The sequence below is a fragment of the Aotus nancymaae genome, unplaced genomic scaffold (genome assembly GCF_030222135.1).
Source record: "Aotus nancymaae isolate 86718 unplaced genomic scaffold, 86718_ANA_hifiasm-v0.15.2.pri h1tg000099l, whole genome shotgun sequence".
NCBI lineage: Eukaryota > Metazoa > Chordata > Mammalia > Primates > Aotidae > Aotus > Aotus nancymaae.
The window spans coordinates 8,223,360-8,251,084 of record NW_026988514.1 but is presented as its reverse complement, the minus strand read 5'-3'; the positions used below and the strand labels follow the sequence as shown (position 1 = coordinate 8,251,084).

General features: G+C 48.9%; 1 protein-coding gene across 4 annotated transcripts in view; it reads left to right on the top strand.

The window, feature by feature from the left end:
• WDFY4 (WDFY family member 4) overlaps positions 1 to 27,725 on the top strand; it is a 297,793-nt gene that overhangs the window by 255,272 nt on the left and 14,796 nt on the right. For all 4 annotated transcript variants that reach the window (XM_021672243.2, XM_021672242.2, XM_021672241.2 and 1 more), the window contains 8 exons: positions 2,583 to 2,625; positions 3,770 to 3,889; positions 6,469 to 6,586; positions 7,282 to 7,391; positions 17,419 to 17,572; positions 20,027 to 20,118; positions 24,091 to 24,303; positions 26,754 to 26,901. In XM_021672243.2, the coding sequence (XP_021527918.2) occupies positions 2,583 to 2,625; positions 3,770 to 3,889; positions 6,469 to 6,586; positions 7,282 to 7,391; positions 17,419 to 17,572; positions 20,027 to 20,118; positions 24,091 to 24,303; positions 26,754 to 26,901 (998 nt within the window). The remainder of the gene's footprint in view (positions 1 to 2,582; positions 2,626 to 3,769; positions 3,890 to 6,468; positions 6,587 to 7,281; positions 7,392 to 17,418; positions 17,573 to 20,026; positions 20,119 to 24,090; positions 24,304 to 26,753; positions 26,902 to 27,725) is intronic.

Here is a 27,725-nt window from a genome sequence, read left to right as displayed (position 1 = left end):
AGTCTCCCCTGCTCCTGAACCATGTCAATATCGCCAGGACCACGCCTGTTGAGTAGCTCCATGCCCACACCAATGCTAGCCTTTCCCAGACCCCTGGTCACACTTGCTCTCCCATGCTCCTGTGTGACGGGTGTGACCAGTGTGTTGCAAGGATGAGATGGCACATCAGAGAGGTTTGCTGTCTTGCCCAGGGACCCCCATTTAAGTAGTGGAGGTAGAATTTGGATCCAAGTGTCCCTGACTTCACAGACAGAGCTCTTTCTCAGGCTGCCTCTGGCATATTTCAGGAGTACATTAGAAAGCCAAGAGCCATTTGCAACATCTTGTTTAATCTAAAACTTATATGATAATGATGGATGATGGACGATGCTGTTTATTAACTCTTAAAGCAATACATTCAACTAATCACCAGTCACCACCAAAGACCACACAGACCATTTTGAGAGTTCTGTAATCACCTTCAGATTAATACAATTTTAAAACAATATTTTAAAAATAGAACTCACCTTTGGCTAGGTGTCCTGGCACTGCTGGTAATGGTGTCTTTCTCCGATGGTACCAGAAATGATGGAACTTCCTTGGAGCTCATAGCTGATGAAATGAGGAGTGGGATTGTGAAATGCCTTTTTCTTCTGTACACCATTCCACCTGATTGTAACATCACAAATGACCACAAGCAAAATTCTAGAACCATGTCTGAAAGAGAGGGAAGCAGAGGCTGAATCTCATTTCCTGGACCCTAAGAGGCACATTTAGCTCCCCTGTTTTCACTCCTCTGTCGTCACTCCCCTATCAACTTCTAAAACAGAGTAGCAAGATCAGCAGGCTGTGACAATGCCAACTCCACGTGCTCATTGCTATGGAGGGCTCAGCACAGGTCCTTTTCAAGGTCACGACCCTCACTGTCTCCAGCCTGGGCTCTGCCCTTGCCTGTAGCCTTAAGAGCAGCCTGCCCTCCAGAACAGGGTGGGTGGTAGAATCACAGACACAACAGGAGAACCAAATCTTCGCTTGACCCTTTGCAAGCTAAAGCAGTACATCGGAGTATGTCTTGCCTCTGCTTATTGTTGGGTGTTGCTTGCCTGGACACATGGCCCAGATGGATGACTTCTCTATTAGGGATGAAGAGGTAAACCCCAGCCTGGGGGTTGCTTTCCGCTTATGGAAAATCTATCAAGGAAAGAATTGAATGCAGAGGGATAGAGAGCGTGGGACAGAAGATGTGACGGTAGGGCTACAATGGGAAGATGAAGAGGGACTGTCCCCACAGGACACACGGACAGCCAGGCCTTGTCCAGACTGAGCTCGGCAGGGTCCTGACACAGACCATGCAAGCGGAGCAGAGCGTATGTGGGGACCGGGTCTGTGGGCGCCTGAACAGGACTGAGGCAGAGGGGATGCATGGAGCAAGGAAATAAGATTTGACTTTGTGTAGTGAAGTATCTTGAGCAAAGACCCGGTCTTGGGTATAGAGGAGAGTCTCATGGGGATGGGGAAGAAACAGCTGGAAAAGGACCCAAGGGGCACCTTGGGGCTGGGCTCTGCAATCCCTGTTAAATAGAAGAGACGTTTCAGGTGGAGAGGGAGGGCTCCTCCCCACACCCTTCCCAATATTGCATTTTGCTACCTGTTTTCCTACCAGGGCAGTCCACAATGGAACTTCATTAGTTTGATATGTAAGTCTTTAATTTTAGCCATGTACATTAGTATGGCCTTTTGAAGGAAACATTTGGCCATAGGTAGCAAAATGGAAAATGCTCATACTTTTTAACCCAGTAGCACCACAGCTAGAAACCTCTCACGGATACACTCACAAAAGTACCCCAAAGACATGTGCCAAAAGATGCCCCTGGAAAAGTCAGTTGTAAAACAAAGCCTGTCACCGGGGCAATGAATCAGTTAGGGTCCAGCTGTGTGACCCTGCCCGGCAGCTGCAGAGATGGTTTCGGAAGTGCAGTGTGAGCTGGTGTCCAGGGCTGCGGCAGCACAAGGGAGCCTGCATGGAGACCCTGGCGTACCATGTGATCCCATGTATGATTGAAGTTTAAAAAAAAAACCTATGTAGGCATATAGGCAGGCATATGGGTACAACATTTCTTCTGGAACATACACTAGAACTGGTGACTGTGGACACTTCTTGAGTAGGAGAGGTAGTTGGGAGACTCTTACCTCATATTTCATGGCCCTCCGTGTTGTTTGCATTTTATCCACACAGCAAAAGAGGGAGTCGGGGCAGAGGCAAAGAAGGCCAAGATGCGACAGGGGAATGCTGTGTGGGTTGTGAGGGAGGCCCGCAAACCTGAGGCTGCATGTCCCCTGGGACTTCTTGAGGCAGCAGCTTGTTCTGGCATTACAGAGGAGGGACAGTGACTGCAAGACCTAAACATCAGAGGTCAGGGTGGGGTCGGAAGAGCTGGACAGCAGTCTCCTCGTGCTGCCGCTGAGAGTTGCTGTGGGATTTGGGAAGTCTGCAGCTTTCCCGAACACCCTGGCCCCATGAAGCCCAAGCAAGCACCACCTCTCCCCTCTTCTTGTTCCTGCCTTGGTATATTTGGTCACCACCATGGTTTTCTGTCCCACAGGAGATACCCCGGCTCCGACAAGACCATGCTGCAGAAGTGGCAGGTACAGTGGCTCCTCTGGAGGGAAGCCCTCTGGGAAGGCAAGCCAGAGAATGGCCCAGGCCCTAGCAACGGAAAGGAAGTGTGTGGATCAACCAAGAAGGGATATTCTTTTTCTTATTTTTTTTTATTTATTTATTTTTTGACACGGAGTTTCGCTCTTGTCACCCATGCTGGAGTGCAGTGGTGCGACCTCGGCTCACTGCAAACTCTGCCTCCTGTGTTCAAGTGATTCTCCTGCCTCAACCTCCCAAGTAGCTGGGATTACAGATGCCGCCACCAGGCCCAGCAGATGTTTGTATTTTTAGCAGAGATGGGGTTTCACCATGTTGGCCAGGCTGGTGTCTAACTCGACCTCAGGCGATCCACCTGTCTCAGCCACTCAAAGTGCTGGGATTATGGGTGTGAGCCACCACACCTGGCAGGGATCTTATTTATTTACTAAAATTTCCCAGACATTTCCCTGACCAGATCTCGGTGATGGAGGACGAGTCTTGCACTTTGGAGTCAGAGCTGGGAAATGTGCATGTTTGTGTGTGTGTGTGTGCACACGTGCATGCACACCTGTACACTGTGGATGCCTCCGAGTGGGTACACACACCCTGTTTGTGAAGATACACATGTATACAGCCACATAGGGGGCAGGGCATGGGTGTCACTTCTTGTTTCTGGAAGACACACATGGCTCCCAGCCTGAACAAGCTGACATTCAGCCCGGGTTCTCAAAGAAATGAATAGACCCCAAGAGAGGCAGTTGTAGAGATTGGGGGACAACGAGAAATAGGTCTCAGTCACCCAGGTCAGCAGTCAGTTCACACACAGCATATGTGCATGATTTTAGTGAACTTCTGAGTATTGCATCCAACAGTTAACACAAAAGAATCTTTTATCCTTGATGTTGGATGCTGAACTGCATTGGGTTATTTTCCTGGCTGACTTTGCTTCCCAAATACACTTGCCTCCGTTCGTGGGTGGGTCTTGAGTTGGCGCCAGCTCATGCATAAGATGTGCAGGAAGTGACCGAGGGGCTGGCGGCCTGTCCTCACCCACAGAGCCAGGGCCTGCTACTGAGGCCTAAGGGTGAGACCCCCGGTTTTGGAGGAGCATCAAACGTGTTTGGTTTATCCTCATTCTGTCTCTTCTGGTAGAAAAGGGACGTCAGCAATTTTGAGTATCTCATGTACCTCAACACCGTGGCTGGGAGAACCTGCAATGACTACATGCAGTACCCTGTTTTCCCCTGGGTTCTTGCAGACTACACCTCAGAGGTAAGGTCCTCCTGTGGAACCCACAGCTGCCCTCAGACTTTTGGACCCCTATAACACAGACCCTAAGTCAGCATGCAGAGCCTCTGCTAGGAGTTTCCATCACATGAACCTGGGTACCCGGGCCTAATGGCTGCTGAAGCTCAGATCTCTATTTTTTTTTTTTTTTTTGAGACGGAGTCTCACTCTGTCACCCAAGCTGGAATGCAGTGGCACCATCTCTGCTCACTGCAACTTGCCTCTCCCGGGTTCAAGCGATTCTCCTGCCTCAGCCTCCTGAGTAGCTGGGATTACAGGCATGTACCACCACGCTGGCTAGATTTTTTTGTATTTTAGTAGAGATGGGTTTTCACCATATTGTCCAGGCTGGTCTCAAACACTTGACCTCAAATGATCCTCCTGCCTTGGCCTCCCAAAGTTTTGGGATTACGGGCGTGAGCCACTATGCCCAGCCTCAGATCTCTTAACCCCATGGTGGCCTTTGGTGTTTGGCTGCCCGGGTTCCTGTCCTGGCTCTACCTGCGGAATGATCAACACCACTAGCATAATTGCTAACATGAGCCCCAGGGAGCTTCCTGGCTTACTCTCCACAGTGAAGGCGCCTGATGCCATCTAGCAAGATGGTGCCATGGGTCAGCTCTTGTGGGAAGAGGCAGTTACAAGTGAGGTGGGCCGTGGAATTTGTTCCTAAAATCAATGTGTGCAGGGGGAGGGGCTGGGGAGGAAAGGAGAGAGATACACACAGAGATACGACACACAGAAAGAACAAGTCACTCTTCCTGTAGCTTAAGTTCAGCAACAGAGATGATGGTGTCTGGGCCTCATCTGAGATCTGGACTGACATGTGTACCGACAGGGGAGGCTGATGGCAAGATGGCAAGAACAGATCCTTCATCTCTTTTAGCTTCCACCCCTGGGCCCCAGCAGGCAGGGAAAAAAGGGGGAGAAAAACTCCACAGCTGGACAGGGTGATGTCTGTGCTCCTGTGGGGCCAACCAAGCTATGGAGCAGTGTCCTGGCCACCTGGGCCCTGGCCATCTGGAGAGGTGCTGGGCAGTGTGTAAAGCACACAAGGTGGCTGGGCCACTTTTCAGATGAGCCTGGCCAGTCCTGCCTAGGGCTGCTTGGATGGCAGACCCTCAGGATTTGAGAGAGGGAGATTCGTTCCTTTGTGTCCTCCCATCCCCTCTTAAGACATTTAATGCAGCAAAACTAGCACTGGCTGCTGCATATTGTACTAATGGTCCATCAGAGACCAAGGCATTTCAGACACAAAACCTACTCACATGTTGCAAAGTGGTGGTTTGAAGGCCTTTTTTGTTTAGGTCATACTGGCTATTTAAAATCTTGATTATTTATCAACATTTAAAAATTAGGAGATTTCTCCTTTAAAAAAATCTGGATTTCCAATATCTTTTGGAAAACCATGAGATCTGGCAACTAGGCATTTTCCTGAGCTGGCAAGATTGCTGAAGCTGAATGTGGGTCTCAGTGTGTCCCCTCCAGCACTCACTGGGATCTTAAGAGGGACCGTTTCACCCTTGTCCCTGCTTCCCCCTGGCTTGTGCAGGCATTTGAGATAGTGACACCTTGGGCCCCCAGTGGAGCTTTGAGGATTCACTGCTAGTGGAAAGAAAGTGTTATGAGCCAGGCACAGTGGCTCACGCCTGTAATCCCAGCACTTTGGGAGGCTGAAGCAGGAGGATTGCTTGAGCCCAGGAGTCCGAGACCAGCCTCGCCAGCATAGTGAGACCCTGTTTCTATCAAAAATGTAAAAATTAACCAGGCATGATGGCTCACACTTGTAGTCCCAGCTGCTTGGGAGGCTGAGGTGGGAGGATCACGAGCTCAGGAGGTCGAGGCTGCAGTGAGCCACGATCATTCCACTGCATGTCAGCCTGGGCGACAGAGACCTTATCTCAGAAAAAAGAAAACAGAGAGATACACAGGTACCTCCTCCTATAAAGAAATGCAAACCCCAGAAAATCTTGGTCCTCTGCTAACACACAGAACATCAAAAGAAAAAGTCTCGCAGAGAACCTGGCCCTGAAGCTCGTCCAATTTCCTCTGCAGTGTATTCCAAGGGAGGGAAGGGGTGGTCACAGCATGCTTTCACTGCCCGGAAAGGAGTGGGCCTCCAGGAAAAATGAGCAAGTTCCTCTCATTTCCTCCCCAAACAGATGACTTCTAACTTCCTATAAAATCAGTTTGATTCTAAGCAAGGACCCTGAACTATTGGAGTAAATTATGCAGTTTAGGAGCCAAGTGCCTCACAGACAACAGGAATTCCTTTAAAAGTGTCTTTTCAGTAACTGGTGGCCATGTTCTGATTTGGGTCAACTTGGAACAGGTTGAGTGTGAACTCAGTCTTCTCCTCCTCTTATTTTTCATCTCTCCCTTTTTAAGTCTTTGTGGATCACTGGCTCTGGGGCCATAAAACCCCAGCCCGCCAGCTAACCACCAGAGAGGGGTCAGACCAAATGACAGTAAACCAATAAAAAGAACCATAAAACTCAAGAGTGTGGCTCCCAGGGCACAAGTGGGTCGGGGGAGTTAACTCCAGCCGCACATCTGCCTTCTAGACATTGAACTTGGCGAATCCGAAGACTTTCCGGGATCTTTCAAAGCCCATGGGAGCTCAGACCAAGGAAAGGAAGCTGAAATTTATCCAGAGGTTTAAAGAAGTTGAGAAAACTGAAGGTGAGTATTCAGCTTTTCTTTTTGTGCAGTGCTATTCATCTGGATGCCCTAAAATGATCGTTGGTAACAGTTAAGGTGATCACCTAGCCTACAAGTGATTACATTTGCATAGAGGACTCTAACCTGGTTGTAGGAAGTACCTGGGGAGCTTCTAGAAAATACTGATGTCCAGGTCTCACCTCTAGAAATTTGGATTTAAATAAGTCTGTGGTGTGGCGCAGCCCAGCGGATTCTAACATGCAGCCTGCCTGGAGACGTATGATGCTAAGAGGCAGTGACTCCATACTTAGGGGCATGCAATGGCAGAAGGAAGTAACATTCATTCAGCACTTTCTTTCTGCCAGGGCCAGGCCAACCTGCATTGGTATAAGCAGTGGTCCATTCCATAGAGAAGGAAAATGAAACTCAGAGAGTTTAAGCAACTTGCTCAAGATCACTGCCTCTAAACAGCAGAGCCTGCATTTGTGACTAGTTCTCAAACTTTGTGCATCTGCACGTCATCTTTAGACATTTTTCCACATTCATGTGCCACCTGTGTTCATATGACATAAATCTTTTTCTTTAGGTCTGTTCACTTCCTAAACTTTAATGAATGTATTTTTTAAATGCCATTTATGAACATAGTGTAGCACACTATCTGCCACACATGAGCACAGGTAGGGAAGCAGCCCTCAAGCAAGTGTTTTCTGTTGCAGGAGACATGACTGTCCAGTGCCATTACTACACTCACTACTCCTCGGCCATCATCGTTGCCTCCTACCTGGTCCGGATGCCACCCTTCACCCAGGCCTTCTGCGCTCTGCAGGTGAGCTGTCCACTCTCTGCGCCCACATGCATGTGCACACACAGAGCTGTATCACACAGACCAAGACCTGGGCTTGAACAAGATGGAACACCTCTGCTAAAAACTCAGTCATTAGCCAGTGATTCCCAGTTGGCGTTGGCTCCAGGATTCTGGTCCCCTAGCCAAGGCAGGCTGTTTTTTTCTCAGTTACACCTGCACATCTGCCCAACAAAGTCTTGCAAAATGATTCTAAAAATTAAGAAATGAGACATGAAATAAAGATTTGACATAAAGATTTAGTGGAAAAAAAAAAAAGAGGAAGCTTGGAGACTAGAAAGGCAGGTGGTCAAGGATTAGAAAAATAAATACAAGAAGGAACAATGAAAAGAATATGACTCAAGACATCGGAATGCATAAAGCTACACCGAGTACAAACTGAAAGGCTTCGAAGGACAAAACTAACTTACCCACCCATACACCAACAGACCATTATACCAGATTAGGGTTGCCAGGTTTAAAATAAAAATACAGGATGCCTAGTTGAACTTGAACTCCCAATAAACTATGAATTATTGGTTGTTTAAATGAAATTTAAATTTATCTGAGCCTCCTGTATTGTACGTGGCCAGTCTAGTGTCCGAATGTTGAGGGGGTGGGGATGGTGTCAAAGGCGTGTGGGATTTCTGGGACAGAGTCTTTCATGGGCAGTGCTGTGAAGATGCTGAGAAGCTCCTTTCCTCTCTTCCCCTCACAACCCTATCACTGGGATCCTACTTCCAAGGAGCCCCTTATCCCAGGGGCATAGCTTTTGAATGGGGAGAATCCTCAGATAGGCCAGCTGGCTCAGCTAACTCTAAAGTAAATATAGCACAGGGCCTGAGTGTATGGGCTGCCCAGATCCAGACCCCGCAATGGTCCAATGGGGAGAAAGGCATAAGTTGGGGTGGGCAACAGGCCACTGAACACTCAGACTTGCTCTGACACCTAAACCTCATCTCAGAAAAGCCTGAGTGTCCCAAGAACTGTGCGTTGGGTCTGACCTTACCAGCCAGGTCACTGTGGTCACTCAGAAGACCTTGACCCTGAGAGACCAAAGGCCACCTTGAGTCAGCACTAAAGCTGACTCTGAGCCCTGGGGCAGGAATGGGTAGCCAAGGTCAGGTTACTTTCTTTAAATAAGGAACAAATGCCCTCCTGTCTTGTTTCTTGGCACAGCCTCCTCTCTCCTTGACGGCATAACTCGTCTAGACATTGTATAACCTCCTCTCCCTGGAAATTCACTCAAAAATAATAAGTGTGCTTCCCCTGAGCGTCTCTCAGGCAACAAGCATTTTAAGTAAGTTTTGTTTGGAGAACAAATGGTCCCAGAGCTGCACCCCATGCCAGGAATCCCATCCAGATGTTGCTCATTAATCCACAAGAAATGATGTTCACCGCTGATGATGATAGTGATGGATTCCACCACTGGTTTCTATTCAGGGAATTTAAGTGTTCAAATGTTCAGGATACTTTCAGAGTTTCCCCTTGCCCCTTCAGGAGGCTGCATTAAAGCCCAAAACGCCAGCTCTACCTGTTTCTAAGGATCTTTTCACATCGGGAGGAGACAGAGTGAAATAGAAACAGCCTTGGCTGTGAGATTTACATCACAGCTCTGCCACTTAATAGATACAAAATCTTCGCAAGTTATTTTACCTCTGGAAATGAGGGTTAATTAATTATGCACATCTCACTGGGCTATAGGCAGCTGAGAAGATCAAATGAGAAAATGTGGAGACAGCCTCCAGCTCAGGGCTTGACGCTACTTAGGTGATCAATCACTGTTAGTTCCCTTCTTCCCTCTGCAATCAGCCAGATCCAATCTGAGTAGATCTGAACTTGTCCAGGCTGGTCCCCTCTGGTTTAAGCTAATATAAGGCAGTCTGCATTGCATCAAAGTATTCCAACTTAGCATAAGCCAGACCTAACAGGTGTGCTGTGAACCAATGAGGAAATCTGGGCTATGGCCACTTTGAAGCTAATCACTGGTTTAAGCTTATTTTAGCCAGTTTGGTCCATTGGTGACCAGGTAAAACTCGTTTAAGTTGGTCTACACCAGTGTGAGAAGGTCAGAACCAATTGCCCACGCTTTTAGGTGACACAAATGCAGTCATCTTAGCTTGAGCCCTTTTGACTCCCATGTTGAAGTCCCTGAAGTGACTGAGTTTTGGGGCTCAGATTTGTCTTGGGTAGATTGACCCGTCCAAGTTGGAATCATCCGGGCTCTCTCCACTTGCTTCTGAATTGGGTCTCACTTTCCTACTTTTAAATTGCTCTTCTGGTGGGTCACACCTGGTCTGATCAAAGGCTACGTAGGCTACCTCTGTTGGGGGACATACCAGGCTCCTCTTTGAGAGTGCTGGAATCTCGGCACACGTCCTTAGGAATATTCTGGCATCTTCCTGAAGTCAGGCTCTTCCCTCCATCTCACCCCACCTCCCAGGGGGAGGCCCGTCTCTTCTCCAGAGACCTTTGCTTCGCCCTTGAGGTGACTGGAAAGGAGCCTCCCATAGTCTCAGCAGCCCAAGGCACTGCCCCCAGCCTGGGGTGGACGGAGAAGTGGGGAAGAGCAAGAGACGTGGGGAGGCTGTGGAACCCAGGCATGGAAGCCAGAGCCAGTGGATGTGTAAGAGTCAGCATGGAAAAGTGCATGTGTCTCCATTCCGCTTTGAGCAAATGCTACCACCCGCCTACTACCACAGATAAGCCAGAGTGGAGGCATATGTGGTGAGCCTGGGGCTCACGTCCCAGCATCCCCAGCTGCTGCGTTTAACTTTGCTTAGATCACTTTCTCTCTCTGGGGTCCAGTCTCCTTGTTGGTGAGATAAAGGAGGTGGGTGGGAGGATCACCTCAGAAGGCCCTTCCATAGCAGCTCTAACCTGATTGCTCACTAAGCACCTACTATGCACCTGGATGGTGCTAAGTACCTTACAACTGTTATTTAAAACATTTTATACTTATTTATTTTGGCAAAATATGCATAACATGAAATTTGCCCTTTTAACCATTTTTAAGCAAGGTGGCATTAGGTGCATACACACTGCTGTGCAGTCGTCACTGCCATCTGTCTCCAGAACTTTTTCATCCTCCCAAATTCAATCTCTGTACCCATGAAACAATAACTCTCCAATCAACCCTCCCCACAGCACCCAGCAACCACCGTTCTACTTTCTGTCTCTATGAATGACTAATCTAAGCCTCTTATAAGTGGAATTATGCAATGTTTGTCCTTTTATGACTGGCTTCTTGCACACAGCCTAATGTCCTCGAGGTCCATCCATTGTTGCCGTATGTGTCGGTTTCCTAAGGCTGAATCCTATACCCCGTATGTGTAGACCACATGTTGTTTATCATTCATCCATGGCTGGGGTGCTTCCTCCTTCTGATGATGGTGAAGGGGGCTGCTGTGGACACTGCTGTGCCTCATTGGACCCTCACAAGCTTGTGAGAGGCTGCTGTGATTAATCTCAGGATACTGAGTCTCTGGGAGGTCATGTCCCACAAGAAATGACAATGGAGATGAGATGGGTTCCAGTCCTGGAGACACCGAGTCTAAAACACTCATGGTAAATAAAAGCAAGGTGGGGTCTACAGAGGTTGTCCAGAGGGGACCCAGTGCTCAGAGGAAAGGGACACATGCCGTTTTCAAGGCCACATTTTCAGTAGAACAGTGGGGAGTCCCTCGTACAGCATCACACCCAGGCACACATGCATGCAGTGTGATACGTAGGCAGTCATCTGGCGCTGCAGCAGGAATGCAGTGTGCCAGCTGCATGTGTGTGCAGCATGGCCCCTGGTGCCCCCAGTGCAGAGTGACAGGCAGCACAACAGCTCTGTCGTGGAACACCTTTGCTGTCACGTACTGTATGCCTGTGTGGTCTGCTGGCTTGCAGGGAGGCAGGCGTGGCATTCTCTGGGCACTGTGGACCATTCACCCTGCACCGTACAAAGACTGGACAGCACAGACACCTCCTACAGCAATGCGGTATATTCTGAGCCCTGGGTATAAGAAGTGTTTTATTGCTCTCATGTTTAAATGTTCTTAAGTTTGAGCTGGTCTTGGAATTGATTCACACTTATATCCTTGATGTGCTTGTTGGTTTGTTTTTCTGCCCCAAGTCTGTTATTACAATGATAGACTTTTACAATCCAGAAAATATGGTATATGTATATGCTGTGTGATCCGAGCAGGCGGCACACGCAGGCAGTGTGACCAGGCATGGGTCAGCTGTGTGCTCCGTTTTCCCCACTTTCTTGGAGGTGTGTGAATGGCTGACTGCTAAGGCAGAGGACTTGTCTCCCCCAATAGCAGCCCAGGATGCTGCAGTTCCTTTGTTCATTTGTTTTTGAGATAGGGTCTTGCTCTGTCACCCAGGCTAAAGTACAGTGACATAATCATAGTTCAGAGCAGCCTGGAATCCAAGCCTTGAGCAATTTTCCTGCTTCGGCCTCCTGAGTAGCTAGGACTATAGAGTCACCATTCTTGGCTAATAAACACACACTCACACAAACACACACACACACACACACACACACACACACACACGTTTTGTAAAGATGGCATCTTACTTTGTTGCCCAGGCTGGAAAATGCTGTAGTGTTTAGGAGTCTTGCCTGCCTAAAGCAAGTGTCTGTGAGCCTCCAGAAAGTTGAGTCACCAGGAGGTCAGGCCCCTGCTGCGGTCCCAGCCCAAGCACCTGTTTCTGCCCCAGTAAAAGCACCAGTTGCTCTCAGGCCTGAGATCAGACCCAGCTGAGGTGGGGCGCAGCAAGGCAGCCGGCACCCAGCGAAGACACAGCAGCAGTAGCTGCTGCTGCATTTAATAAGAAACAGAAATAAAGTGCTGTGTTAATTAAGTCACAGCCCACGTGAAGTCAGCTGTTACCAGCAGTGGGGAAGGGTTTTCCGAACCACCTGAGGTGAGATGGCTGGTTTTTGTATAAGACAGATGCTAACTGCTCAGAGAACAGAGAACTGTGGGGTGGCACTTGGCCCGTCCTGGCTGTTGAGTTGGGAGGTCCTGGCGGAGTCAGTACTGGGAGTCCTGGTGGAGTGTGTGCCAGGGAAGATGAGGAAGCTGGAGCATCTGTGTCTATGCTCACACCCAGGTGGACCATGCCTGCCTCTTCACTTGCTGCCTGCAGCTCAGCCCCTGCCTCTGAGGCGAGCAGCCCATCTCCTGGTACCCAGAGCCTCACGTAGGGCCAGACCACCTGCTGTAACCAAGGCTGCAGGGCTGGACACAGAAACCTCCAGCCTCCCTCTGATTACAGCGTGAGGACATGGGGTCCGTAAGGGCCCAAACTGACTTGAGGAGAACTATTCAGGATCTCCAACGCTGTGTAGTTTTTATCATACAGACTTAGGATGAGTATTGGTAAAGCACATGCAATAGAGACAGACAGACCTGGGATAAACTCCTGGCTCTGGAACTTTCTAATTGGCATTATTGAACAAATAAGCCTCAGTTTCATCATCCTTTAAAATAACTCCTGGCTGGGTGGGTGATAAGGACTGAAGGAGATACAGCATGAGCCTGTTTGGCTGAACTGAGTGTCCCCTACGTGCCCACCCCTCCTCCTAATGCAGGCAGAGTGGTTTCAGCAAGGCTAGATGGGTTCACTCATTTAGAAAAGAGCCACGACCTACAGGAAGGAAAGCTAATGGCTGCTCTGAGGTCATCCATCCCATCCTCCATGAGAGCAAGACCAAGAGGCAGCTGGACCAGTGTGTGGGCTTCCCAGCACCACGCAGGTCCTATGCCTTTAGCTGATTCAGTAGCATGTCAGGGCCTGGCTCTTTCCTGCAGAGGCTCAGAGGGTGTTGGGTCCAGCTTTCTTTCCCATCACACCTTTGCCCCATTGCTTCTGAGGCTGTTGCTGCTGAAAGCTGCCCTGACAGTGAAGGCGCTGTTTCCTGTTGTCATCCCACAGTTCTTCAGCTTCCCCACCTTCCTACCCCTGTCCCCAGCACTGGAGGATCCCGCCTCTCCTCATTTCCCCCTGTACCCTACCTCCTACCTTCCATAAGGTCTATCCCCTTCTCCTTTAGAGCCCCTGGTTGTCTTCCCCATGCACACTGAGATTGGGGCTCAAGCCCAGGATTGCTCCGCAGCTCCTAGTGTGTGCAGGGAAAAGGATGTAGGGGCTGGGTTCATTTGGCACCTCTTTCTATGTGTCTACTGTACTGCATAAGGTATGTCTTGCTCTCTCTCTCTCATTCTCTCTCTCTCTCTCTCTCACACACACACACACACACACACGATTGCCTTCACAACAACAGCAATCATCCAAGGTTCACAGACAAGGGCATGGGAGGTGAAAGAGATTAAGCAGCTCACTGGAGTTCATCCTGCAAGTAAGGGGCACTGAAATTCCTGCCCAAGCCTGCCTGCTTCTGAAGCCAATGTGCTTTCCACCATTGTACACTGCTTCTTTGGTGGGCTAAAGACAGCAGGTTAGATCACCTGATATGTCAACAGCGCCCTGTAAGTGAATCGTTTGCATGGGTACTTTTAAATACTGGAAAGAATACCTGCGGGGAGAGTGGGTTGTCAGCCCGCTGATAAAGCTAATCTCATATCCAGATGTGGCAGCAGGTTGACTTGGATCAGTGTCATCAGGAAGGAAGAACAGACTTTCTAGCATGTATTATAAAAATATCTGCACATCTAGGTGTCCTTCAGCGTGTGCAGTTACCGAATTTCCTATGAATGTGGGTGAAGAATTAAAGCCACGTTGGAAAGGGTTTAAGAATGTCTAATAGTGATTGAAATGCTCATCCAGAGACAATGGTGCACATAGACGTTGTGTCCTTACATGGAAGGAGTACTTCCTTTACTATAGAACATTTCTTTTTGGGCTTTCCAGCTTTCACCATCATACCATAATTATAGACTGTCCCCTGATTTTAACTGGGGTCAGTCCAGCAATAGTCCTTGCTAGCCACTTCTTTTCCTACTATTTTGCCTTCAATTTTGCTTCATCTCTTAGCAATATTTAGCACCTCCTGAAGGATTTTAATTGAGAAGTGGTACCTAGGATTATATTGTTTCTGAGCTCTTCAGTGTTCAAAATGTTCCTGCATCTTTACATGTGAGCGACGTCTTAACTGAGCACAAAATCCAACAACTGTAGCCTTTTGCTTCAGAACCCTCTAGGCTTGGCTGGCTCCTTTGTCTTCTGGCCCAGATATCACATGGGAAAACCTTCTGCCAATAAGAAGTTGTTCTTTTGTTGGCAATAATAACCTTGTTATTATTCTTTACAGTTCATTGGGATACAGGCAGGATTTGCTGCAGAACAGATTCCAGAGTAGCTCTTGGTTCAGAAATTCTCTTTGATCACTTTGTTCCCTTCCAAGTTCTAGACTTAATTGTGCTGTTTTCTTTCATTTGGGTCTGGACTTTCCCTAGATAGGCACTCTGTAAACCTTAACTGGGACTCCCTGCCTTGTACCTTCTTACTCCGTTTTTCCCTTTTCTTTCTTTTTTCCTCCCTTTCTTTTGGAGAATTCAGTCCTAGCTGAAACTCCACACGGCAGCCACCAGAGTTTACATCAACCCACAGACTTATAATACAAGTAACAAAGCAACTCCACTTTTTCTTCTAGGGAATTCGGTGTTTTCTTTTGTATTGCAGAAGTGAGAAAACCCATTAATTTTGAAACAAATGTATGCAAATACATTTATTAATATAGGAAATAGGAAAATCAGTTATTGCTTCCTTTATAAATAATACAGGCTTAAGTTTTAAAGATATTACTTTTGCTAAAATGCATTAGACAGCTGTGAAAAAAATAACATTTTTCTTGGTGGTAATATCTTTAACCAGATTTGTAGCACTAACAATATTTCGTATGTATATATTATTTTTATTTAATACAGGTAATCTTTTTATTACCAAATCATATTGTTTCTCAGGAGACTACCATCAGCACTCATAAAAGCTGCAAAAGGGAAACGGGACTAGGAGAAGGCATCAATTTCCTGCAGATGCAAGGCTCTGGCTGCAGATTAAATACACAATGCTCCTAATATATTTCAATGAGTGACTCATTAGGTGAAGATTTATTTCAACACCCCACCCCCATTTTATTTCCATTTTGATTTAAATTTGATGGTGGACGCTGTTCCTTAATGTCAGCCGAGAGCAAAGCAAGCCTGGGGAAAAGCCACGTGTTTAAAGCCGCCCATGCACCATGTTTGGTTGAGTCAGTGTCCCTGTCCCTGTGTGGGGAATGACCCACAGATCTCACTTGATCAAGTCTGACTCAGTAAATAGACCAGTCAGATCGTGACCTTCAAGCTCTCCAGGTCTGGCCGCCTTGGGTATGTGGTAGGTTCCCCCTTCTCAGATACAGCTGAGTCCCCCCTTGGCCCACACACAGTGGATCAAATTTGTCCCAGATTCAGGAATTCCCTGAGGAATCTGTCAAGGAGCAAAGCATGCCCTGTGGAGTTGCACCCATGGGTTTGCCCCAGTTCTGCCATTCACTGCCTTGGGAAAATCAGTGCACTTTGAGGAGCCTCCGTTTACTGGTCTGCAAAATGGAAACACTAACTCCTTCCTGATGCAGCTGCTGTGAGGATTAGGAGAGATCATCTGAGCATGGACCAGACATGCCAGGAGGAGGCCCCTGCCATTCTTTACCTCCATCCACCCCTGCAGCTGCCCCCCAAGGCTTCCTTGGGTAAATGCAGATGGAGACCCTCAGTCCTCTGAGCAGGGAAGGGAGTGATGGGCACAGAGGGGGCACTGCCATCCTGGGCTCTGCCCCTTGTTCCACATGTGCACTCTGCCAACGATGGCAGAAGGAGGACAAGTTTTTGTTACACAAAGGCAGAGCCTTGATGGAACGAGTGAACTATTGAATCGCTAAACTTATGTAGACCCAAGGCCCAATTTCAGAAACTCTCTCCTGGAGTCCCTCTGCCCCCAGCACCTTCATTTTTCCAACCAGGACGTCGAGGGGGGCACCTCTCTTCCTCCTCCCAACCCCCAAGACCACCTGATGAATAAGGGTAGCATCAGCTGAAGAGTTTGACAATTCAGATGAGGGAATCAGTGCATCTAGGGAAAGAATGTGCCTGAATTCTTACATGGCCCAACCTCGACAGCCAGGCTTGGGGCTGTACCAGGCCACCTGTGGCCATGGGCCTTGGGACGAAGGCTGGCCCTGGCAGAGGCTGTGGACATCATGTCCTTTGTGGACCAGCCTCCTGCCCTTTGAATCCTGAAATTTTCCAGCTCTCCACCCTCAGACCCTTTCTCTCTCATCGAAGCCAAGAACCCTGGTCCAAGAGTCTCCTTCCTGCCCACCTCTCTCCCCCACCAAATGCCATGTGCTATGTGTTGGATGTCACCAGCGAACTAGTGAGCTCTCCTCCCACCTCCCTCCTCCCTCTGCTTCCTGCTCTCCTCCCATCCCTGGTGCTCGCCCAAGCCTTGTCCTCTGCTCAGAACACCCTGCCATCTTCCCCATCAGCAGGCTTCCAGACTCACTTCTGGGGGCGCCTCTCCAGGAAACCTCTGCTGACCTCCCACATAGAATGTTCACCTACTTCTTTCTCCTATGGTTGATTCTTTATTTCCTGCCTGTGGCACTTGGCTGGGAGCCTCTCCGGAACCGAGTCTCAGTCATTGGCACTCTTACTGCCTCATGTTGAGTGCCTAATTCAGAGCTGGCCCTCTGCAATCTCAGAAATGCTCAGATGTGGTTTTCCTGTCTCTGGTCTGATCTCAGATGTCCATGGCAGGGAAACATGGGTTGATTACCATGGATCATGCACTCTCCCTCGAAGCTCTGGAGCAAGGTTCCAATGAGTAATGAAGGAATCAGTGGCTGGAGGACCACGGCACACACACCTGGGCTGACGAGTACATGGGTGTGAGGAGGGTAAATGAGAAGTGCTAACAGTGGTACCTGTCCTTCCAAGGCAGAATGGATGGAGCCTGGCCAGCGGGAGGGCACAATGAGTGCAGCTGGTCATGTCGGTTCCATTTCTCCCAGGGCGGAAGCTTCGACGTGGCAGACAGAATGTTCCACAGTGTGAAGAGCACGTGGGAGTCGGCCTCCAGAGAGAACATGAGTGACGTCAGGGAGCTGACCCCAGAGTTCTTCTACCTACCCGAGTTCTTAACCAACTGCAACGGGATGGAGTTCGGTGAGTGGAGGCCTGGGTGAAGCCGGGTGAGTGGGTTTGTGGGGTGCTCTTTCCCGCAGCCCCTGAGTGATGACCAACATCATTTGGGCCTTTGCTAGGCCCACCCCAGGACCCATGCACTTGAGGTGAGATCTCCACTGGCAAAAGCGCTCAGAAGGAAAGGTGGTTGCTGAAGAAGGGCACTGGCTCCAGGCTGCCAGGACAGTGCTAAGCCACCACCCTACCCATGACCTTTCCTCCAAGGGTCCCAGGCCTCCACCGGCAGTGAGGCGGTGGCTGGAACAGGGGCCCTTGTGAGTAGCCCAGGTCTGGCACTGCCCTGCTGCCTCAAGACCTTGGACAAGTTCCTGCCATCCCCACCAGCTCCATTTCTTCCATGTCCCACAAATGGATTCATGCAGACTCCAAAGGCAGGACCCAGAGATGCTGGGTCTCCTGGGGTTGGCTACTGGGTGGAATCCCAGGGCAGCTGGCTGGACACTTACGCCAGCTCCTCCTCATTCCGGAACTGCAGGCCCCAGTCCAGGATGCAGCAGGGCTTCTTGCTGCTGTAGAGGTAGAACACACAAAGCAGGAGGCCCCGGTAGGCAGGTCCCCTGAGGACTGGGCGTACGTCTTAGAGCCTCCACTGAGAACAGTTGCAAGGCTGAGTCAGGGCAATTTGCAGAGGGGATGTGTGGTCACAGCCTGGGCATGGTGTGGGCAGTTGTGGGTGCTGGCCTGGCTGGGAATCATCTTCTGCAGAGAACACGATGAGCCATCACCAATGAATACCTCAGGCCCTAGAGCCCCCTTCCTCAGTATTCTCCTTCTGCTTCCAGACAGCACATAAGGGCATGTGCCTGAGCCAGGCCAGATGCAGCCCCAGGGGGAGAACAGGGGAGATTAGCCACTGAAAAACCTTATACAGGGGTTTTCAGCCACAGATATGCAGCCCGCATCCTTGTAGAGCATGCCAGACAGTGAGCCAGGCCCCGCAAGTCTGATCTGTGGAACCTGGGAAGCTTGGCGGTGTTCAAATCATCAGTCACCTCACATGAGTCAGGGGTGAGAACTGAACGAAGGATGGTTCCCATAAAGCGTGAGGAGTCCCACAGCAGGAGTCACTCAGGGAGGGTGGCAGCCAGGAGGAGGTGGATGGCCAGCCTGGGGTTAGAGCATTGGCCAGGGCACTCACCCTGTCTGGGAAATGAAGCCAGCTCTTCTGCAGGAGGCATGATGCTCTCAGCTACAGAAATGACAGCTCCTACCAGGAATGGAGGCCAAGAGAGCAGATGTCCTCAGGGAAGTCAGGAGAATAAGTGGTTATTGAGCACCCACTGTATACAGGGACCTTTTTTTAAGCACTGGGGATTTAGATGGTTCTCCTGGGATGGCATACCCTGAATATGTTTACATCCTGAGTGAGGATAGGAAAAAGGGGACAGAAAATATAGACAATATCTATATTGTAAGTGAAACATTGCTGGATGCTGAGAAGTCCTATGAGGAAAATAGGTAGGAAAATGGTTTGAGGATGACTCAGCAATACCTGGGTTTCTCTGGTCCTCAGGAAGAACCTGTTGAGGAGGTGGCAGGTGAGCTGAGATAAGTAATGAGAAGGGCCAGGCCAGGCAGTTCTGCAGCCCAGAGAGAGCAGGGGAGCTTCTACTCCAGAATCTCCTTGCAGGTTCTGGAGGGGTCAGGCAAGACTGTAGCTGATGTTTATGGAGCAATCATCATACGTCTGACAGCATTCTAAGCATGTGGAGTGTATTTTCTCCTTTAATCCATATACCAGCCCTATGAGATCATTCCTGTCATCACCTTGATTTTTACAGGTGGAAAATGAGTCTCAAAGAAGTAAAATGACTTGCGCAAGGTTGGGTAGCTAATGAGGAGGAGGGAGACTTGGGTTGAGTCCAGCCTCCTTTTTCTACTGTCTGGAGAATCTCTGTCTAAAATCTTGCTGTCCTCACCTTAAAAACGGAGAGAAAAATGCATAAATTATCGAGTTAGAATGAAGATTCAGTGAGGTGATATGTTCCCAGGGGCTAGCCTTGCTCCTGGCGTAGAGTCAGATGCTTAGAATGTGCCAGCTTGCATCGCTATCACTGTATCTCCTGATTATTTAATGCCATGTAAAAAGCACCCAGAAGGAAGGCACGGTACGGTGGGGAGGAGGACTTACCACAATGACAACGCCGAAATCATTTCAAGTAACTTACAAAGCAAGCACTGGCACTGCCTGGGAAGCAAGGAGGGCCTCCTGGAGGAGGCAGGGCCTAGAGGCCAAGTTGAGGGATCATTCCAGGCAGAGAAGGTTGAAAGCAGTGTGGTCCACAGAAGACATAACTCACGTTCTGACCTGCACAAAATCAGCAGTCCTGCACAGCACGTATTTTACATCTTTAGCTCCTAGCCTAGTCTGAGTTCCCCGTTACCCAAATCTCTGCTACTTCTCATCCCATGCAGGCTGCATGCAGGACGGGACTGCACTAGGAGACGTGCAACTCCCTCCCTGGGCTGATGGGGACCCTCAGAAATTCATCAGCCTGCACAGACAGGTGAGTCAGGCCAGGACCTCTGGTATCCTGCTGGGGACTTCAGCATCCCCTCAAGTTCCACCGAGGCTTTCTGTCCAAGTGGAGGGCCAGTGGCCAGCACCGTGAGGCTTATGTCTGGAAAACCCTGAGATGGGGTGGGGTCTACGCCTTGGGTTGGCAAGGAAAGACTTGGGCTCTAGGCTGTCTCAAGAGCTCCATTAGACCCTGCCCTGATGCCAGCTTGGTGAGGGTTTCACTGGAGGAAGTGAGATTAGTGCCCTGGAGGGCAGGTCAGTGTGGTCAGCCAACCCTACAAGTGTGTCCACAACCTGGGCCATATTGCTCGGTATAGCTCAGAGAGGGTTTGGAACCTCCCAGGGGCTCTCACTGGCCAAAGATTTTCCAGGACTGGCAAGAACTTGGCTTATCACCCAGAAACCTGGAAATGGGTGGAGACCAGAGGTCATTTTAGGGCACAGGAAAGATGTTCAACATCACTGGTCACCAGGGAGAAATAAATTAAAATCATCATGAGATGAGTTGCTACAACACACCCACAAGAGTGGCCTAAATTTAAAAGACCAATGAAACCAATAGTTGACAAAAGTTCGGAGCAACTGGAATGCCTGAGACATTGATGGCGGGAAAAGCAAAATGGCACAACCACTTTGTACAAAAACTTGATAATGTTTTTATAAATGTGCAGGTGCGTTTGCCGTATCACCCAGCAGTTTCACTTGTAGATATTTACTCAAGAAAACTGAAAGCACGTCCACACAAAAGTTTGTGCATGAATCTTCACCAGGTTTATTCAAACTAGTCAAAAACAAAACTCAAATGTCAGCTGGTGAATGACTAAACAAATGCTACATACACACACATACACACATAACAGAATACTACTCAGCAGTGAAAAGGAGCAGATTTACTGAATCAGTTTACACAGAACAACACGGATGAGCTTTAATACATTATCCTACATGAAAGAAACTATAACCCAAAGCTACGTATCATGGGATTTTATATACAGACATGAAATGTGACATTTAAAGGCAAACGATAAGGACAGAAAACAAATTAGTGGTTCCTAATGTCTGAAGTAGGAGCATGACCCCAAAGGAACATACAGGGGGACTTTTTGAGGGAAATGTTCTATGTCTTAACTGTGGTGATGGTCATGTGACTGCATCAATTTATCAGAACACTTTGAACTGGGCGTTTTAAAACGGCAAGTTTTATTATATGTAAATTACACCTAAAAAGTAAAAATAACCTGTGGCAGGTCTGACTAGTGACAACAAACTTATGCCTTCTCCTGTCCTTTTCTGTGAAGAGAAAGTTCTTCTTGTTTTATTCTTGCCTCTGGAAATTCAGTGATGGGAATCATCCCTCCCAGAGCCCACTGTCTTGAGTACTCGGGCCAGAGACGAATGTAACCTGCAGGCAGCAGCAGCCTTAGTCTGATAAAAGATAGAGTTACACATTATTCAGTTGAGCAGAGAGTTACTGGAATGATGGACCTCTGCATCTAAGCTGGATAAAGATGTAGCAAAAGACAGGTGAGTGCTGAGAGACTAAAGAAGAAAAGGGACAAGGGGACTGGGGGTTGTGACAAGGCAGAAGAAGTCTTAGGAAGTACTTAAACACCCAGCAAGGTGAGGGTGTGGCTTTCACCAAGTAGATGTTTGAATGAGTGCTTTAGAAAACGAGGCAGTTATGAATACTTAAGTTAACATGGTTAACTTAAGGTGTGGCCATGAGAGTGGTGACTTTAGTTGTAATGGAGGCAAAAGTCTTTGGAGACATGGAGCTTCAGGAACCGAGAGGCCAGAGATTGCAATCACTGAGGATGATGGCAGATCTTGGAGAAGAAGGGAAGGCGTGGCCAGGAATCACCACCTTTGATGAATGAGGAGAAAAGAGAGAAGCTGTTGGAAGACAGCAGTGGGGATGAGGAGTGGACAGAGCTAGATCTCATGCGACACAGAGGAGCAGATGTTTTGTGCTTTTTTTCAAGGGGCAGAGGAGCAATACTCTGGAGGTGGTAATAAGGACTGAGGCGACACGGGCCTCGTGTCCTGGCCCCAGACACATGGGTTGTGCCCAGCAAGTAGCCACCACTTGAACTTGCTGCAGGGGAACTGGCGGCCCTGGCGAAAGCCAGGCTTTGTCTAAGGAAAGGAAGTGGAGGAATGTTTGGGAAGAGCTTGAGGACATGGGATATGTGTTAGTTAACAAGAAGGTAGGAAGAAGGGCTAGCAGAAGTGTCAGCTGTCCTGGCCTATGACCTTCCCTCACCTGACTATGCCTTTAGTGGTTCTGTGGCAACCACCAACAAATGCTTTCATGCAAACATCTCCGAAAGGCCATGAGGTATGCCGCAAGCCAGGTGGTAGGCTTGGGAGAGCCATACCTTTCATTACCCCTCATATGACATGACTCAAATGTGGCCTTCTTGACCCCAAAGCCACTTTAATCATAGACCTCAGAACAGCTAACTTAGCACAGGTGACCTGACTTCTCCAGGTCCAGGTGTGTAGGGCTACATGTCCTCCCAGAGGACCAACAAGGGGAGCCCAGACAATCCCAAATGGACACCTTGGGGCTCTGGGCTCTATTCAGTAGAAGCAGGTGCCACCTCTCAGATAGACTGTGACATCAAGACACTGGGACATACTTCATCTTGCTCATGTGTGACACCTGACAAGAATTATTGCCAACCTGGGTCCCCCAATCTGAGCCAGTGCCATCCATCTGGGCTGTATGCATGAAGGATCTAGCATGCTTGGCTCTTATGCTAAAATCTCTGTTTCCTGTTGGATGTCACCTTTCATGAAGAGCAGATGTTGCTGATTTCCAGTGGGAGCTGTGGTCTTGAGTGGGCTGAGGTTTACTTCTCACTTAAAGGTTGTAAACTCAGATCCAGGCTCTGTGTTTGAGTTGAGAATTTCTTCTGTCCTCCCATCTGGGGACAGTGAGCCTGAGCATGGACAGAATGTTCCTGAGGTCTGTGGGTGCATGGGTTAGATGCTCCTTGCCTGCTGCATGTCCCCAGCTGGACACAGCTGCCCCAGCGAGGGAAGTTCACATTCCTGGGGGCTAAGCTGCGCCTCAGAAGCAGATTCTTTCATTTCTGTACCAGGTATGATTTAGAAGGATGCCCATACACATGTCCAGAATTTTCCAATACCTGAGTGAAGTGGGATCTGCTCAGTGAGGCTGGATGTTCCTTGTGGGGTTCTGAGGGATGAAAATTGGGGGCTGAAGGGCTGGGATCAAAAACCACGCACGAGCCTTCCCTAGAAGTGGGTTTCTTATACCTGCCACCAAAGGGCAGTGTTCATGGGAGGAAACAGCATCTGTGAAACTGCTAGCCGGTGCCTGGCATCGTATATGCTCAGTGTGATTACCTAACTCCTGGAGCTGTCTGTGTGTCAGCTGTGGACACAACCTAATTCTCACATGAACTTGCTAAGAAGGTACAATTGTTATCCATTTTAGAGATGAGGAAACCGAGGAACAGAGATGTCAAGGAATGTGTACATGGCAGCGCCCGCACCCCCTGTACTCCAGAGCATGCTCTCCTGATCACTGCACTTAGCCTCAGCCTCCTGGCACTCTCTGGTCAGAACCAGCTTTCCCTGTTTCATATGTCACATCTTAGCAAGACCCCAGGACTTTATTTTCAGCCTGGTCTCTTCCATTTAGATGTGTCTTTCCCAGGCCTGCACCTCATAGATGCTGTGGACACCATGGTTGTTTTATGACGTGGTTGAGCTGGGGTGGTAGAAACAGTTAGATCTGGTTTGCTGCTGGCTGAAGGCAGGACTAGGGTGGCCCTCAGGTGGCTGGCTCATCCTGCCCAGGGGCCCATCAATTATCTCCCCTGTGCAGGGCCAGCACCCTGAAGCACATGCCCCTTCCAAACTGTGCAGAGGGTGCATGAGTCCTTGAGTGGCCTGGGTTTTAATGCTCTTTGGGTTTTTGTTCCAGGCTCTGGAAAGTGACTTTGTCAGTGCCAACCTCCACCATTGGATAGACCTTATTTTCGGGTACAAGCAGCAGGGGCCAGCCGCAGTGGATGCTGTTAATATCTTCCACCCCTACTTCTATGGTGACAGAATGGACCTTAGCAGCATTGCTGACCCCCTCATCAAGAGCACCATCCTGGGGTTTGTCAGCAACTTTGGACAGGTGCCCAAACAGGTACAACATGCCTTGTCATTTGCCTTGCTTTCTCAAAAGAGTGTGTGCAGTGTGAGGACATTCTCTCCTGGGGTAAGAGTGAAGGAGAAGGCTGGAGGTGGAACAGTCCCCCATCATCTTCCTGTGCTTTCAATACCAGGCGTAACCCTCAGTTACCACCTGATGTTGATGCAGATGATGACATCATTAGTAAAACTGGTGAAAGCTGTGTTTATCTGTGACTAGTGTGATTTTAGACACTATAACAGATACGTGGTAACTAATTACTTGTGTACGTATCTACCCTACAGGGTTGTTGTATCCAATGAGTTAAGACATAACAAGTGTTTGAAAGTGCCTAAAATATGACTAGCCCTTAACAAATGTTAGTTATTAGTGTGATTATGTCATTGAAATCTCTCTTAAGCTCTGGGTATAGGGTATTCTTTTATAGACCAGGAAACTGAGGCTCAGAGAGGCTAAATAAATACCTTGCCTAGAATTACACTATTAGCAGTGAACAGAGGTAGAGCTCTGGTCCTATCTAAGTGAATGTAAAGCTTGCACCATATTGTCACTGGTGTGAGAGCATCTGCCTTCTACCTGCTGGGCCTCTGGTGAAATTGCAAAGTCTTACCTGGGCCTTCTGCTCTGCAGTCTCTGTCTCCTGTCAAGATAGTCACTTAGCAATAAGAGGTTGTGCATTCTGTTGACATACTGACGAATGCACAAGTTAGGTGCTTATTTAGTTGATTCTAGCCCTGGTAATCCTCAAACTGTGGTTCTGTGTGGATATGTTTTGTTCCTGAACGTGGCTATCTGAGATAAGAAGCACGGCCCCGCTACTGGGGTCACAACCTGGGCAGTCGGAAAACTTGAATGCCTAAAACTAGCCAATTCCAGAACCGTCCTGTGCAATGGCCTTCCCACGTGCAACCATGAGGACTGAGGGGGCTCCTTTGCAGTTAGTGCAAAACTAACATCTTTCTCTCTGATCTCACGTGACATACTGAGGTTTGTTCAACTTCAGGTAAAGGGAATCTGAGGATGGTGTGAGGGTGACTCGGAGATTGGATAGCACATCCAATGTGGGTTTGCTGGGAGGCTTTGTAGGAAAGAAAGAATTTTAGGAAAGAAGCCTGCTAGCCTAGAAATGGTTTCATTTCTTGAATTTAAAAGACATATAATAATACAAAGCAAGAAAATGATTCGAAGTAGTAGCCACCACCATCCAGCCATGTCCTGCTTCATGTACCCACAGCCCATGTCCACAGCACAGATCTTTTCCTGTCAATGTAGTCATGGAGTACACAAAACTTCAGAATCTGACTTCACTCAGCGAGGTGTCATATGAGCTTTTAAGAAGTATTTCTAAAGTAGCCATCAGAATGAGAATGCCCATGCGTCCCTGTCTGAAGACAAGATTGCAGCACTAACGCCCCATGCTGCTCCTAACAGGGGCTGTGTCCACTACCCCCAGTCACCCTGAGCGAGGAAGAGTGTTCATTATTAAACAGTCATTAAAAACTCATCATTCTGATTTCTGTCTGCATTGATCACACACCCAGCTTTTCTAAACACGTTAGCATTTGATCCAGGTCTATAACTGAGCTGAGGTTTCTCTGAGACATCCCTCGCCAACCCCAGCTGCCCATCAAACCTGAGCCCCAACTTTGCCCATGTTCACAGCACAGGCCAGCTCCCACCTCTTTTCCCTCCAGCGTGTGCCCAGTGGATGACTTGCTGGAATGTGCTGCTGGCTGGAAAGAGCAGCCCAGCAGGAGTACAATCTGGGACGGACTGCAGGGTAGAGAGCTGGATCTGGCACAGCTGCACGCCCTGGTCCAGCAGCAAGGGCTCAGCCAGGCAGCATAGTTCATGCTCCACACTTGGCTCGGTTATGCAGAAAATTTGGCATTAGGCAGAGATCGGGGCAGAGGTTGGGGAAAAATGAGAAATAGAAAGGCCATTGATGGGATTTGCCTGTGTCCTTCGGAATACTTGAATGGATGCTGTTGAAGAATTATGTTGATGCTTAGATAAATGAGCCTGCGGAGAGTTCGTGAGGGAAGAATGAAAAATATGAGAAATAGGTTGAGCCAGTGAAGACAGCCATGTGATCTAGAAGGGAAGAGGATCACTCTGGCCCCCTGACTGAGACAGTTCTTCTGAGGACCAGGGATTCTTCAACGAGGCCAGTCTTCCCAAGCAGCTTGGGAAAGAAGAGAGATTTGGCAGGCAGAAGGGCTACCTGTATGACCTTGAGAAGGTAGCCGACCCTCTCTGAGCCCCAGGCCCCTCACCTGCAGCGTCTGAGGGCTGGACCAGAGGTTCTGTTCATGTTCCGTTTTGTCAGGACCAAGCCCAGCTGTGGCAGCTCCCAGAGTGGGGGTGATGCTATGGTGTGCACAGGGACGACCCCTTCTCTGGGCATGTCTCCCCTCATGTGTATCTGTTCCCTGTCTCTCCAGCTCTTTACCAAACCTCACCCAGCGAGAACTGCAGCAGGGAAGCCTCTGCCTGGAAAGGATGTCTCCACTACCGTGAACCTTCCTGGCCACCCACAGCCTTTTTTCTACAGCCTGCAGTCACTGAGACCCTCCCAGGTCACAGTTAAAGGTGATTCTCCGGCCATGCATTGTTTGGTATCCTGTCCCAGAGTTGTCTCTTCAGTGTCTGGGTTTCTCTGGAGGTCCAGGGCCACATATCTAGGCAAGGTATTGGGGCCTGACTTTGAATGGCTGTATCTCCAATCAGCCATATTCTAGGGGGGCATTGTCTCTGGGAAGTGTCTAGAAGCCCCTCTATTACACCCTGACTTCTGAAGACCCACCTCTCTCTCTCTCTATTAGACCCTGACTTCTGAAGGCTCATCTCTCTTGCTCTCACACATACACACCCCTATTTCAGGCACACACACATCTCTCTTCCTCTTCCTCTCTTTTATACATGCACACACACACATATGCACACACACACATGCACACACACATACCTCCCTCCTCAAGAGACCAGTGGAGAGTCCCAAGTCTCCCAAGGAGGGGTTACAGTCTCTGTGCCTGGGCCACTGGACCTCCTAAGCAGGGCAGGATAGGCAGGCAGCCAATAGCTAAGAACATGTCCTCTGGGGCTCTGGGGCAGATGGCCCAGGAGTGAATGCCAGCCCTACTGCTTCCTGCCTGTGTGACCTTGGGAAAGCCATTGAACCTCCATGATCCCATGATGATTGGAATAGGGTTGGTTGGATGCGGTTGAAGAACTGTGTTGATGCTTAGATAAATGAGCCTGCAGAGAGTTTGTGAGGGAAGGATGAAAAATATGAGAAATAGGTTGAGCCAATGAAGGGAGCCATGTGATCTAGGGAGGGAATACGGCCACTCCAGCACCAAGACTGAGAGACAGTTCTGGGAGCCAGGGGCTCTTCAAAATGGCCAGTCAGCAGG